Raw genomic sequence first — 10272 nt, 5'->3', positions numbered from 1 at the left:
GGAGTACCACGCAGACAGCTGCAGGCCTTACCAAGACCACAATGTACATCACCATTTTAATACTTCACTTCTTATGTTTATTTTAAGTCAAGTACATTTGGCAAAGCTCAAAGCACGAGCAGAACAGAAGAGCACACGGTGATATCAGTTCCACTGCTGTATTTCCTACTGTTTTCCATTTTCTCAGCACAGCTGGATACAAAGTTCCAAGGTACAGTTTAAGTATTAATCTGCCACCGCAGGCTGGGTTGGACTCCTGGACTGAACTCAGCTTTACAGCCCCTCTGGAGGCCAAAGCTCCATGGAAATGGGGCTGTTTTAGCCACAGGTCTTCATGAGCTACATGGCTTTGATAACCAGGACATGCTTAAGCCATGTGAATTTAACACACAGAACAGTGGGTGAGCTGCATCTCTTTATTCATTCGATGCTCCCCCAAAAGGCTCTTCCTACACACACAGAGGTCCCAGCCTGGATGCTGGTTAGGACCGGCGCGTTTGCTGGGCCACCTTGAACCGCATGGACAGGATGTCTCCTATCCCTGCCTCTATCTCATCATCTGCTTGCACAGACCCGACTCCGCTGGGAGATCCCGTCAGAATCAAATCTCCTTCTTCCAGGGTGACGATTTCACTGATGTAGCTGATCAGGTGGGGGATAGAAAAGATCATAGAGGACGTTTCTCCCTCTTGCCTCAACTGGCCATTCACCTTGAGCCAGATCTTCAGCTTGTGAGGGTCTGGGATCTTCTCCTTGGGCACAAATTCACTGACCGGGCAAGATGTGCTGAAGCCCTTGGCCAATGTCCATGGCAAACCTTTCTTTTTGCACTCTTTCTGCGTGTCCCTAGCAGTCATATCCAGGCACAGGGCATAGCCGGCCACATGCTCCATAGCAGCCTCCTTGGTCACAGCCTGGGTTCTCTTCCCAATCACCACCCCAAGCTCCACTTCGTGGTGCAGGTCGGTGCAGTAGTAGGGCCGTAGGATGGGCGAGCCTTCCCGCAGGTAAGCCGAAGAAGGCTTGAGGAAGAAGAGGGGCTCGGAGGGCAGCGCGTTCCCCATCTCCTTGGCGTGCTCGGCATAGTTGCGCCCCACGCAGACGATATTCTTGCCCCACTCCCAGAAGCGGGTCAGGGGCCTGGAGGAAGCCATCACCCCCCGGTTCTCCTTCTCCGGGTGCCCTTGGGCCGCCCTTGCTGTACCGGAGACTCAAACCCTGCCGAGCTCCGCGCTCCTCCTCCGGCCCCGCTCTCTTCCTTCCTTCCTTCCTTCCTTCCTGCTGCCTGTCGCTCCCTCCCCCAGGTCAGACGTGCGCCTCCTCACCCAGCCCCTCTGAGCCGGGTTAGCGAATCGTTTGGCTGCAAAAAACAAAATATATTAATAATTAATTGAAAAATATGAATACATATATATAGATATATAGATATACCAGGCCTGGGCGTGCCGATAGGGGCGGGCAGTAGCTCAGCACCGCCCCCCGCTGCACTCCGGGCCGGGGCCGAGCGGGTCTATCCGCCTACCGCCCACCTACCGCCCGCCTCCCCCCTCCCCGGGCCCGGCCGCTGGGCGGGGAGCGAAGGTAACCGGGGCCGGGCGGGGCGTACCGCTACCGAGCGCACCATGCTCGGCGGGGGCTGGCGGAGCCTCGGTACCGCCCTGGCTGCGCTGGGAGCCGGGGCCTTGCTGCTCCGAGCCGGTACGTGGGGCGGGCGGAGCGCCTCGCCCGGCGCCCAACCTGCTCCTGCGGGGGGACACGGAGGGGATGCGGGGACTCGGTGCGACCGGGGTGGGGGGTGACCGAGGGCTGGCGGAGCTCCCCATAGCCAAAAAGCTCCGCAGTTTGCTGATGGTTTCTCTTCTCCTTTCGCTGCTCAGGGGTGCGCCGGGCGTTTTAAGCTGACTCACAGCCCCAAGTAGGTCAGTGTCTGTTTAGCTGCAGCCTCGTGCTGGTGGGGGGGGTTTGGGGGGGCTGGTTTTTTATTGCGCTGGTAAATGATGTGGGAGGATCCTGGAGGGTTGTTGGGCTGCCCGAGTGCTGCTGGAGGATTGGGGGCTGGGGGATAAGGCGTAGGATTTGAAGTGGGTTAGTTGGGAAATTGAATTGGTAATGATAAAAAATAAAAGGAAAAAAATTCTAGGCTGTACATTTCCATCTGGGGCCTGAATTCTGCTGGCGTCTCTTTGAATCAGAGCTCAGCCTTTAGCTTAGCAGTGCCTCTGTAAGTCCTACGGTGGCTGTTTGCATCGCTACTAATTATAAAACCTGGCCTTAATGAGCCAGAATTCACTGCAGCCGCTGTCAGCATTGGAGCCCTGGTGCTGCCTTGTCCCTGAGTGTGCCGACACAAGGAGCAGGCAGCTCTGAGTCCCCGGGCTGCAGGGCGGGTGCACACCCTGCATGCATTGCACTGGGTGCTGCAGAGGACACCTGGTGTCCAAAAGCATCTGCATGTGGAGTGGATGGAAAGCAAACTTGGTGTTTCTACTTGTGGGGCAATGCAGAGATGAACACGTGGGGATGTGTGTGCAGTCAGTGTGTGTGACAGCCTCATTTGGAGCAGGAATTTTCCATTCTTTTGTAGTAAAACAGAGAAAAACAAAATACTGTGGACAAAATGCACAAGGCAACTGTTTTTCTGAAGGAACCCATTGCTTAACTACCTGCTGCCTTCAGCCTCCTGCATGCATGCATTGCTGTGATAACATTAACACTGCCCATCTGCAATCCCTGCCCCTCCAAGAGTCAGGCCCTGAACAGAGGTGTGCAATCCAAAGGGCACTGCTGGGGACATGGAGCAAAACTGGCTGGATCTGGAACTGGAAGCCAGTGGACCTTATCGTTTTGGATGGGCATGTGGTCTTGCCTTGCTCTGTGTTAGGTGCAGGGGTTATGCACTGCTGGGGAGCTGCCATGAGCATGGGTGTGAGCTGCTTGTTAGAGCAGCACTGGGTGTGCATGAGAGCTTTAGATCAGGCTGAAGGGCACAGCTCAGCTGCAGATGGGACTTGGGAATAGGTTTCCTACTGCACAGATGCTTTCTCATTCTTTAAATTGCATTTGAGAAAACCATTTCCTTCTGTGCTGTAGTTTGTCTGTTTGTTGTGCCAGAGTTGTGAATTAAACATGATGAGAGACTTCAGGATTGTGGCCAAGGTTAGAAAATGGTTTATAGGAAGAAGGCATTTGAAGTATGTGCGTAATTCCTTCAATCCAAAGTTAAGTTTCTGCTTTCTTGTGTTTTAATTTTCTTTCTCTAGTTTGCATCTGCTACACAAACTGGTATCATGTCCAAAAGTGCTTTCAGTTAGGGAGCAGCTGAGGAGTGATTGTTTGGGTTCTTTCCATATCAAACAATAGTGAGGGTTTGTTTTTCTGTCTTTTATTATTATTATTTGGAATTGCTCTTCTGCTCCAAAGGAACATTTGACAGGTATGGATGCTTCCTTCAGCACTACATGCCCACTGTGTCAAACCCCCAGTGCATGGCTAATGCTGTTGTTGTGCTTAGGGATTCTTTTCAGCGCTGTGTTTAATTTAACCTTCCCATAGAACAAGTGAGCTGGTGGATGCAGGAGGGGAGGATGTTCTGGGCAGGATCAGAGGGGACTTGATGCATCTGCTGCACATGCAGCTCAGAGCTGTGCTGTCAGCTTTGCAGCACCTTGGTTGTGTCCCTGCATAGCTCTGGGCTCACTGTATTGGCTGGGTCGCTCTTATCAGAGGTGGGCAGGGAGCATTTGGAGAGTGGGCCAGGCTGATTAGAAGTGTGCTGACCTCTCCCTTTGGTGCCGAGCACCAAGTGTTGGAAGCTTAGGGTCAGCAGTGCAAAACAGGGCAGGTGCTGAGTCAGCCCATTGCAGGCACCTTCAGAGCTGTGCCTTGGGTGTTAACTGACTTCTGTCATAGACTGCTGCCTCTTTCCCTGTATGTGCACAGACCCAATGCTGTGTGGTCCCCAGCCATTGAAGGCATCGTCCTCATTGTTCCCTTCTTTATGGCAGAGCTTCCTGTGGCTGGATTGTTTCTTTAAGAACTTTGTATCTATGGGGCAAATGCGGAGCCCAGGTTGTTTGCACCTGGAATCAGATTTGCTCCTTGGATTCGATTAAACATTTAACCAAAAGCAAATAGGGAAGCACTGCTGTTGCATCAAGGCAGCCCATTGCAAGGAAGCTCCCTGCAGTGCACACCTGATATCTGTCTGGCTGTTGCACGGAGCCCATCTTCTAACCACAGCACAGTGTAAGCTGTGATTTCCCCAGTTAACAAACCAGATAGTTCTGTTCTAGCAGTGTCTGTATTTCCCTTTTTTCTTTTCTTTTAAAATTCCTTTTGGTTGTAACATGACATTTTGTGCTTCTTTTGCAAAGTCACTGCCCCAGGCTGACCTTTGTCCAAGCTCTCTCTCCCTGTTCTGTTTTCCTGCCCCTTGAAATCTCTCTGATCAAGGTACAGCACTTTGCCTGCATGTCCACGCCCCATCAAGCAGTGTCCCATCCCTCTCTGTGAAGCTGCAGAGCACCACGATCCTCCCATGACCTGAATTTTGCTTCTGGTTTCCAGGTCCAGCACAGCTTCGAGCTGCCTTCCTGCAAACAGCGCACGAGCAGAGGAAATCGAAGACGGTCACACAAACCAACATGAAGGTGGAGATACTTCCAGCGCTCACTGACAACTACATGTACCTCCTCATTGATGAGGAAACGAAGGAGGCTGCAATAGTGGACCCTGTGCAGCCACAGAAGGTAACACTGCCCGCTGTCCTGGGAGTGGGTGCACTGCTAGAAAACCTCCACGCTGCCACATATACAAGAGAATTAGTCACAGGGTGACTCAGGCTTGGAGGAAAGTCAGGAAATATTAGCCTCTCCCATGCGCTGACAAGGCTTTGCAGGCGCTGAGCTTCTGAGCTCAAACACATTCTCTTTGCCTTCAGGAGTTACTGACCTGATTTTGTTTTTTCCCCTTAGTTTGTTCATGTGCAGAAGAGGGGAAATAGCACTGAGGGTTTAGTCACAGCGCAGCTGGATCAGAGAGCTTGTGTCCTGATCTGTAATGGCTGCAGGGTGAGGGATGAGTTCTCTGCAAAGTCAGCAGGACATTTGCATGGAGGTGTGGCTCTTAAACCTTGTAGTAGTTGCATACAGAGCAGGCACCAGGTGTGTTGTTTAAGCTAGTCCATGTAGCCTATACTACATATTGGGCTACAGCTTGATACATCCTCACTAGATAAAGAGGGGGGGTTAGGGTTAGGGTTAGTCCATGTGAGCTGTAATGTTCTTGCTGTGCTTTGTGTCTGCAGGTTTTGGATGCAGTCAAAAAGCACGGTGTGAAGCTCACCAGTGTCCTGACCACACACCATCACTGGTAACTATCTGCTGTATTGGGATCCTCCAGAGTCTGTGCAGAGTGCATGGGTCCATGAGTGGACACAGAGGGCCGCTTTGAAGTTGCTTTTATCAAGATCTTCCTTATAACACGTCCATGTGCTTGACTGGGCACGCTTAAACTTTGCCAACTGCTGTTTGTCTGCAGTCACTGAATAGCTCTGAGAAAGGATGGTCTGATCCTTTCTTGTTCCAAAGAACAACAGAAAGTAAAGTGCAGAGAAATCAGCATGAAATAGCTGAGTGCACAGCAAGGATGGGAAGGCTTGGAGTCAAGCCAGACTTCCTTAAGAGCAACTTTTGCTGTGACCAGGTACATTCTGTAGACTGTGAGTTCTCTGTGTCAGTGCCTTTGGGCTTTAAAATGATGAATTATTCCAGCCGGTCAGTGAAATAAGTGTGTGTGTGGAGTGCACGCTTGCAGTGAGTTGCTAGGACATGCCTCTAAAGCATAGTCAACAGCTGTGGGAGCATTACCAGGTTTGCACATTAACTTTGCTATAGCAGTTTAGCAGTGTTGAACCTGAGCAGTGATGGAGAGAAGCCACTGAACTGCATACATCCCAATTAGCTCGCTCTCTCAGTGTTGTGGTTAATGCATAGTTGGCTGTGATCCTTTAAATCTGATATTTCCCAACTAGGTGTGAAATGGAGGGGAGATGGTGACCAAGTCCTATGTTGAAATCTTTCCTGAGCTTGCTGCTCTGCAGCCACCAGCACTTACTGGTGCTTAAAGAAACTGTCTCTACTAGTGCTGTAGCATGCGCTCTGAGTACAGTGTTAGGTGTCTGCATACTGGGAGATGGATGATCATCAGGACATTACCATTGCAGCTGCAATCAGTTTGTCTTCATCCATACCAAAATCCATTTTTCTGCCCTTCCAGGGACCATGCTGGAGGAAATGAGAAGCTTGTAAAACTGGAGACGGGGTTGCGTGTGTATGGGGGTGACAGCAGAGTTGGAGCATTGACACAGAAAGTGTCTCACCTTACATCACTCAAGGTAAAGGTTTTTTACCTTTTTAATGTCTTTTGAAGGTGATTGGTGGCTTAACTATATCTTTCCCCCTTTTCCAGCCCTATGAACCCCTCTGTCTCCTTCTAGCTGGTTGATGGTAGCACTGGTATTGCTCAGACATCTGCACAGCCTGCAACATGCTGGGTGTCTGTCTGTCCGTGGATAGCTACCTTAACTAAGGTGGTCAGAGCCACAGTGTGAAAGCACAGAGCGTGTGTTCTGCTTACAGCCTGGTTAACACAGAGGAATTGCAAGCAGTCCTCTCTAAATGAAGGCTGAAATACAAGCTGAAGAAGAAAGTGGGCCATCAGGGCAAGCTGCCTGCATTGCTTTTCCAGAGCTACAGTGGCAAACCTTGCTGAAGTGTCGCTGTTTGTTTGTAGATGAGCTGGCAAATTGCATAAACTGCTGTGACATGTGCAGGCTGGCGTGAATGGCGCTGCTGGTCCAGCGGTGCATCTTTCTAGGGGGGGTCAGCAATAAAGAAGGGAGCGCAGGAAAACATAGGAAGGTTTGCAAATTAAGGCTGTGAAGGAGAGATCCTCGTGAATGTGTGTAATTCCTCCATTTTCCTCAGCTTCTTCCACTTCTACCCCTCAGCTTCATTTTTGTTTGGAGCTTTTTACGCTTGATTAAGTTTGTTTAGGATTTTGCATTGCTCTGGATCCGTTTGCTCCTGCTGCCAACCAGACACTGAGTCACTCTGCATGCAAATGAAAGGATCTGGCAGTTCTCTTTATAGCAACACCTGCTAGGAGGAAACAGCACCATTCCAAGTCCCTACCATAAAATTCTTGTACTGGACTCTCCCAAGAAAAGAGCTGATGTTTACTGGCCAGCTATGTGAGAATTTGCCTGTAGGACTGCCAGGCCATTGTAATAGCTGCAATTCTTTTCTAATGGTACAAATGCTACCAGACAGCAGCCTAAGCTCTAGTCTTCTGCCTTCTTCTCAGGTGGGATCTCTTAATGTGAAATGCCTCTGTACGCCGTGTCACACTTCTGGACACATCTGTTATTATGTGACTAAGCCAAATAGCTCCGAGCCACCTGCAGTTTTTACAGGTGAGGAGTTGGGAGGTTACATCACTGGCAGTCCGTGTTGCAGAGAAATAAGCTCCCCCTCTGCCTGTGTGCTCCTGGCTCTGGATGGGCATTCGTTCCTTATTACCAGTGCAGCTAGCCTTACTTCCACAGTGTGGGTGTGAGGAGCTGTGCCATACCCTGATGCCATCACACCTCACTTGCAGGTGACACTCTGTTCGTGGCTGGCTGTGGGAAATTCTTCGAGGGAACCCCTGAGGAAATGTACAGAGCACTGATTGAGATTCTGGGCAGTTTGGATCCTGAAACGGTATGAAACTTTTATGCTAGTAGTGAGTTAACCAGCCAGAAGCTACTGCAGGCCTCAACAGAACTGCCTTCCCAATAATGCTGTTGTTTGATGAGGGCATCTCTCATGCACTGAAGGACTGCCTGCATCTGGTGTGTCCTGGTTGGTTCTGTTCTGCTGTGTATGATAACACTGATGGAACCCAGCAGTCCATTCATACTCTGAGTTACCATGTGGGACTTTTTCTTCCTAGAGAGTTTACTGTGGTCATGAATACACTATCAACAACCTCAAATTTGCTCGACACGTTGAACCCAAGAATGTCAGCATCCAGGAAAAGCTTGCTTGGGCCAAGGTAAGTCTGTTCATCCTTCCCCTCAACCTGCTGGGTGCTGCTAGAGGCTCTCTGAGGAGGTACCAAAAAAGGGGACAATGTGGAGGGAAAAGAAAGGCTGAAGAGAGGGAGTTGAGAATGAGAGGTGACAGTACAGCTGTGCAATCAGGGGAACGATGTGCTGGAGAACAGGGTGGTGTGAGCAGCATAGAGAGCACAGTTTGCTTTTTGTGGAGCTGCGACCCTCCTTGGGAATGCCTTGGTACCATTACAGGCTGAGGCTGATCTTCTCCCGCTCTAAGAGGATCAGCTTTGTCCCAGAAAGATTCAGGACCTGTGACCCAGGTTTCTCTGTGTGTACCTTGGTCTTGCCTGTTTGATGGCGTGGCTAAGGAGCAGTTCAGGTAGATGGAGCACTTTGTAGCTCATACGCAGGACATTTCTTGTTCTCCAAAACATTCCTCATCAGACAGAACTCTTTCCCTTGTTCTAGGCCAAATATGACAGTGGGGAGCCAACCATACCCTCCACCATTGCAGAAGAGTTTACGTTCAACCCCTTCATGCGTGTGAGGTATGGATGTGTGGGAACGGCCCCTCTGAATCTTGTGTTTGGAGGGGGGATGTGGGAAAGATGAGGAGAAAGAGCCGTAAGTGAGTTGCTCTCCTGATTCACATGTTCTTATTCTGATGCCCTCAAGACCCTCCTTAAAACACTTGCATTCCAAAGTAAGTTGGGTAAAACACTCGCTGTCCTGGCAGAGGCTTGGAGCTGTGAAACATAGGGGGGTTGTGGTGAGCATCTCTGACCCAGGAGCTGGAACAACACTTGCTGTGTGATGATATTCCTTCATCACGTGGGGCTTGGTATATGATATGGGTGTGGTATGATGCCGCTCAAGGTGCAGGAGCTGATAAGCTTACACCAAAGCCTTGGTCTTAAATGAAACGCATCCCCTTGATGCAGGCAAAATGTGGTAGCAGTGACTTCATAGCCAAGACTTTATCTTGCAGGTTTTGTATTTACCATCCTCGGTGTTTCCTCCTGGCAGGGAGAAGACAGTTCAGGAGCACGCCGGGGAGACCGACCCCATCCGCACCATGGGAGCCATTAGGAAAGAGAAGGACAACTTCCGTGTCCCAAAGGACTGAGCACTCTGCCTGTGTCACTTTATTGTCATTTAATGGTAATTTAGACTGTTCAGATGTTATAGGAGTCTGTCTTGGTTCAGACAGTCCTATTTAGGTTTCTAGTTTGTTTTAATTAAGGGAAAAAAAAAAAAAAAGCAAAAAGCACTTTGCCCTTGTTGAGATATTTGACAGCGTATTTATATTATGATGAAGAATATTTATCCCTCTGTTGCTGGCTCTCAAGCTGTTGCACGTGTCCCATGCAGCTCATTTTACAAGTGTTGGAGTGGGGATGGGTCAGATGTTGAGGCCCAGAACAAACCCCTGTTCTTGTTGCGGGCACCTGATGTGGATGCAGACTGTGGGGCTGTTTGAAGCCACGTTCACCAGCCTCCATTTCAAACAGGAATAAAACGCAGTAGCTGCGTTGCCAGCTGAAGGTTTCAACTTTGCTTCCATGCCGCTGCTTCTTCCAAGTGCCGCTTCTGGCTGCATTGAACTGCTTCTCAGTGTTGTAAAGCTGCAGGAACTATTCCAGGTGGAGGTTGCACTGTTGCTTCTGCCCTTTGCTCTGTTAGCTGAATCCTGCTTGTGTGCTCCTGAGCTGTGCTGTACTTGTAGCCATACACGGAAAGGAAGAAGGGATTTATTTGTGTGCTGGGAGGTTCCATTGGGAGCAGATGCAGTGTGTGCTGCTGTGATTAACCCCCAGTGCTGTGCTGAGCTCATTACCACCTTCATTCCACCTTGTGACCCGGCTCTGCTGTTCTAAAGTGGTGCTGTGTGAGCAGAGTGTGGCGGAGCATCACTTCTTTATTTGTTTAAAATAATAATTTTTAATGTATTTCAGGGAAAAAAAAAAAAGAAAGAAAAAAGAAAGGTACCTAAAATGTTACTGACTGAAATGCTGTGCTGCTACAACTAAGCGTGACTGTACTGGTGGCTGTTTGACAATAAACACAGCTGGAACAGTGTGGCCGTCTGGAAAAGGTGTTGGAGGTGGAACCGCACGGGGAGTGGAGGGAAGGGGAAGGAATGGAAGGAAGAGGAGGAAATAGCAGGGGAT

The 10272-nt window shown here is 49.8% G+C and overlaps 2 protein-coding genes across 11 annotated transcripts; one reads left to right on the top strand and one right to left on the bottom strand.

Moving 5' to 3' along the window:
* Positions 1-54: 54 nt before the first annotated feature.
* FAHD1 (fumarylacetoacetate hydrolase domain containing 1) lies at positions 55-1541 on the bottom strand. The gene is made up of 2 exons (XM_015876708.1): positions 1432-1541; positions 55-1360 (listed from the first exon to the last, which is right to left on the bottom strand). Exon 2 carries the CDS (start codon positions 1152-1154, stop codon positions 483-485), a length of 672 nt encoding a protein of 223 aa, XP_015732194.1. The 5' UTR covers positions 1155-1360; positions 1432-1541; the 3' UTR covers positions 55-482.
* On the top strand, positions 1474-10180 carry LOC107320639 (hydroxyacylglutathione hydrolase, mitochondrial). 10 transcript variants are annotated; one of them, XM_015876702.2, is made up of 11 exons: positions 1489-1581; positions 1878-1919; positions 4374-4452; positions 4567-4748; positions 5306-5370; positions 6277-6394; positions 7366-7474; positions 7660-7763; positions 7996-8097; positions 8570-8649; positions 9128-10180. In XM_015876702.2, the coding sequence occupies exons 4-11, from the start codon at positions 4644-4646 to the stop codon at positions 9225-9227; spliced, it is 783 nt and encodes a 260-aa protein (XP_015732188.1). In that variant the 5' UTR covers positions 1489-1581; positions 1878-1919; positions 4374-4452; positions 4567-4643; the 3' UTR covers positions 9228-10180. The 10 variants fall into 10 exon arrangements, with proteins under 10 accessions (XP_015732189.1, XP_015732182.1, XP_015732188.1 ...); XM_015876700.2 differs by lacking the exon at positions 4374-4452 and adding an exon at positions 3421-3433; XM_015876701.1 differs by having other exon boundaries at positions 1581-1698.
* The last annotated feature ends 92 nt before the right edge of the window (positions 10181-10272 follow it).

Source organism: Coturnix japonica, chromosome 14, assembly GCF_001577835.2.
Source record: "Coturnix japonica isolate 7356 chromosome 14, Coturnix japonica 2.1, whole genome shotgun sequence".
Taxonomy (NCBI): Eukaryota; Metazoa; Chordata; class Aves; order Galliformes; family Phasianidae; genus Coturnix; species Coturnix japonica.
The sequence above is the reverse complement of the archived record's forward strand: the minus strand, read 5'-3'. Positions and strand labels throughout refer to the sequence as shown.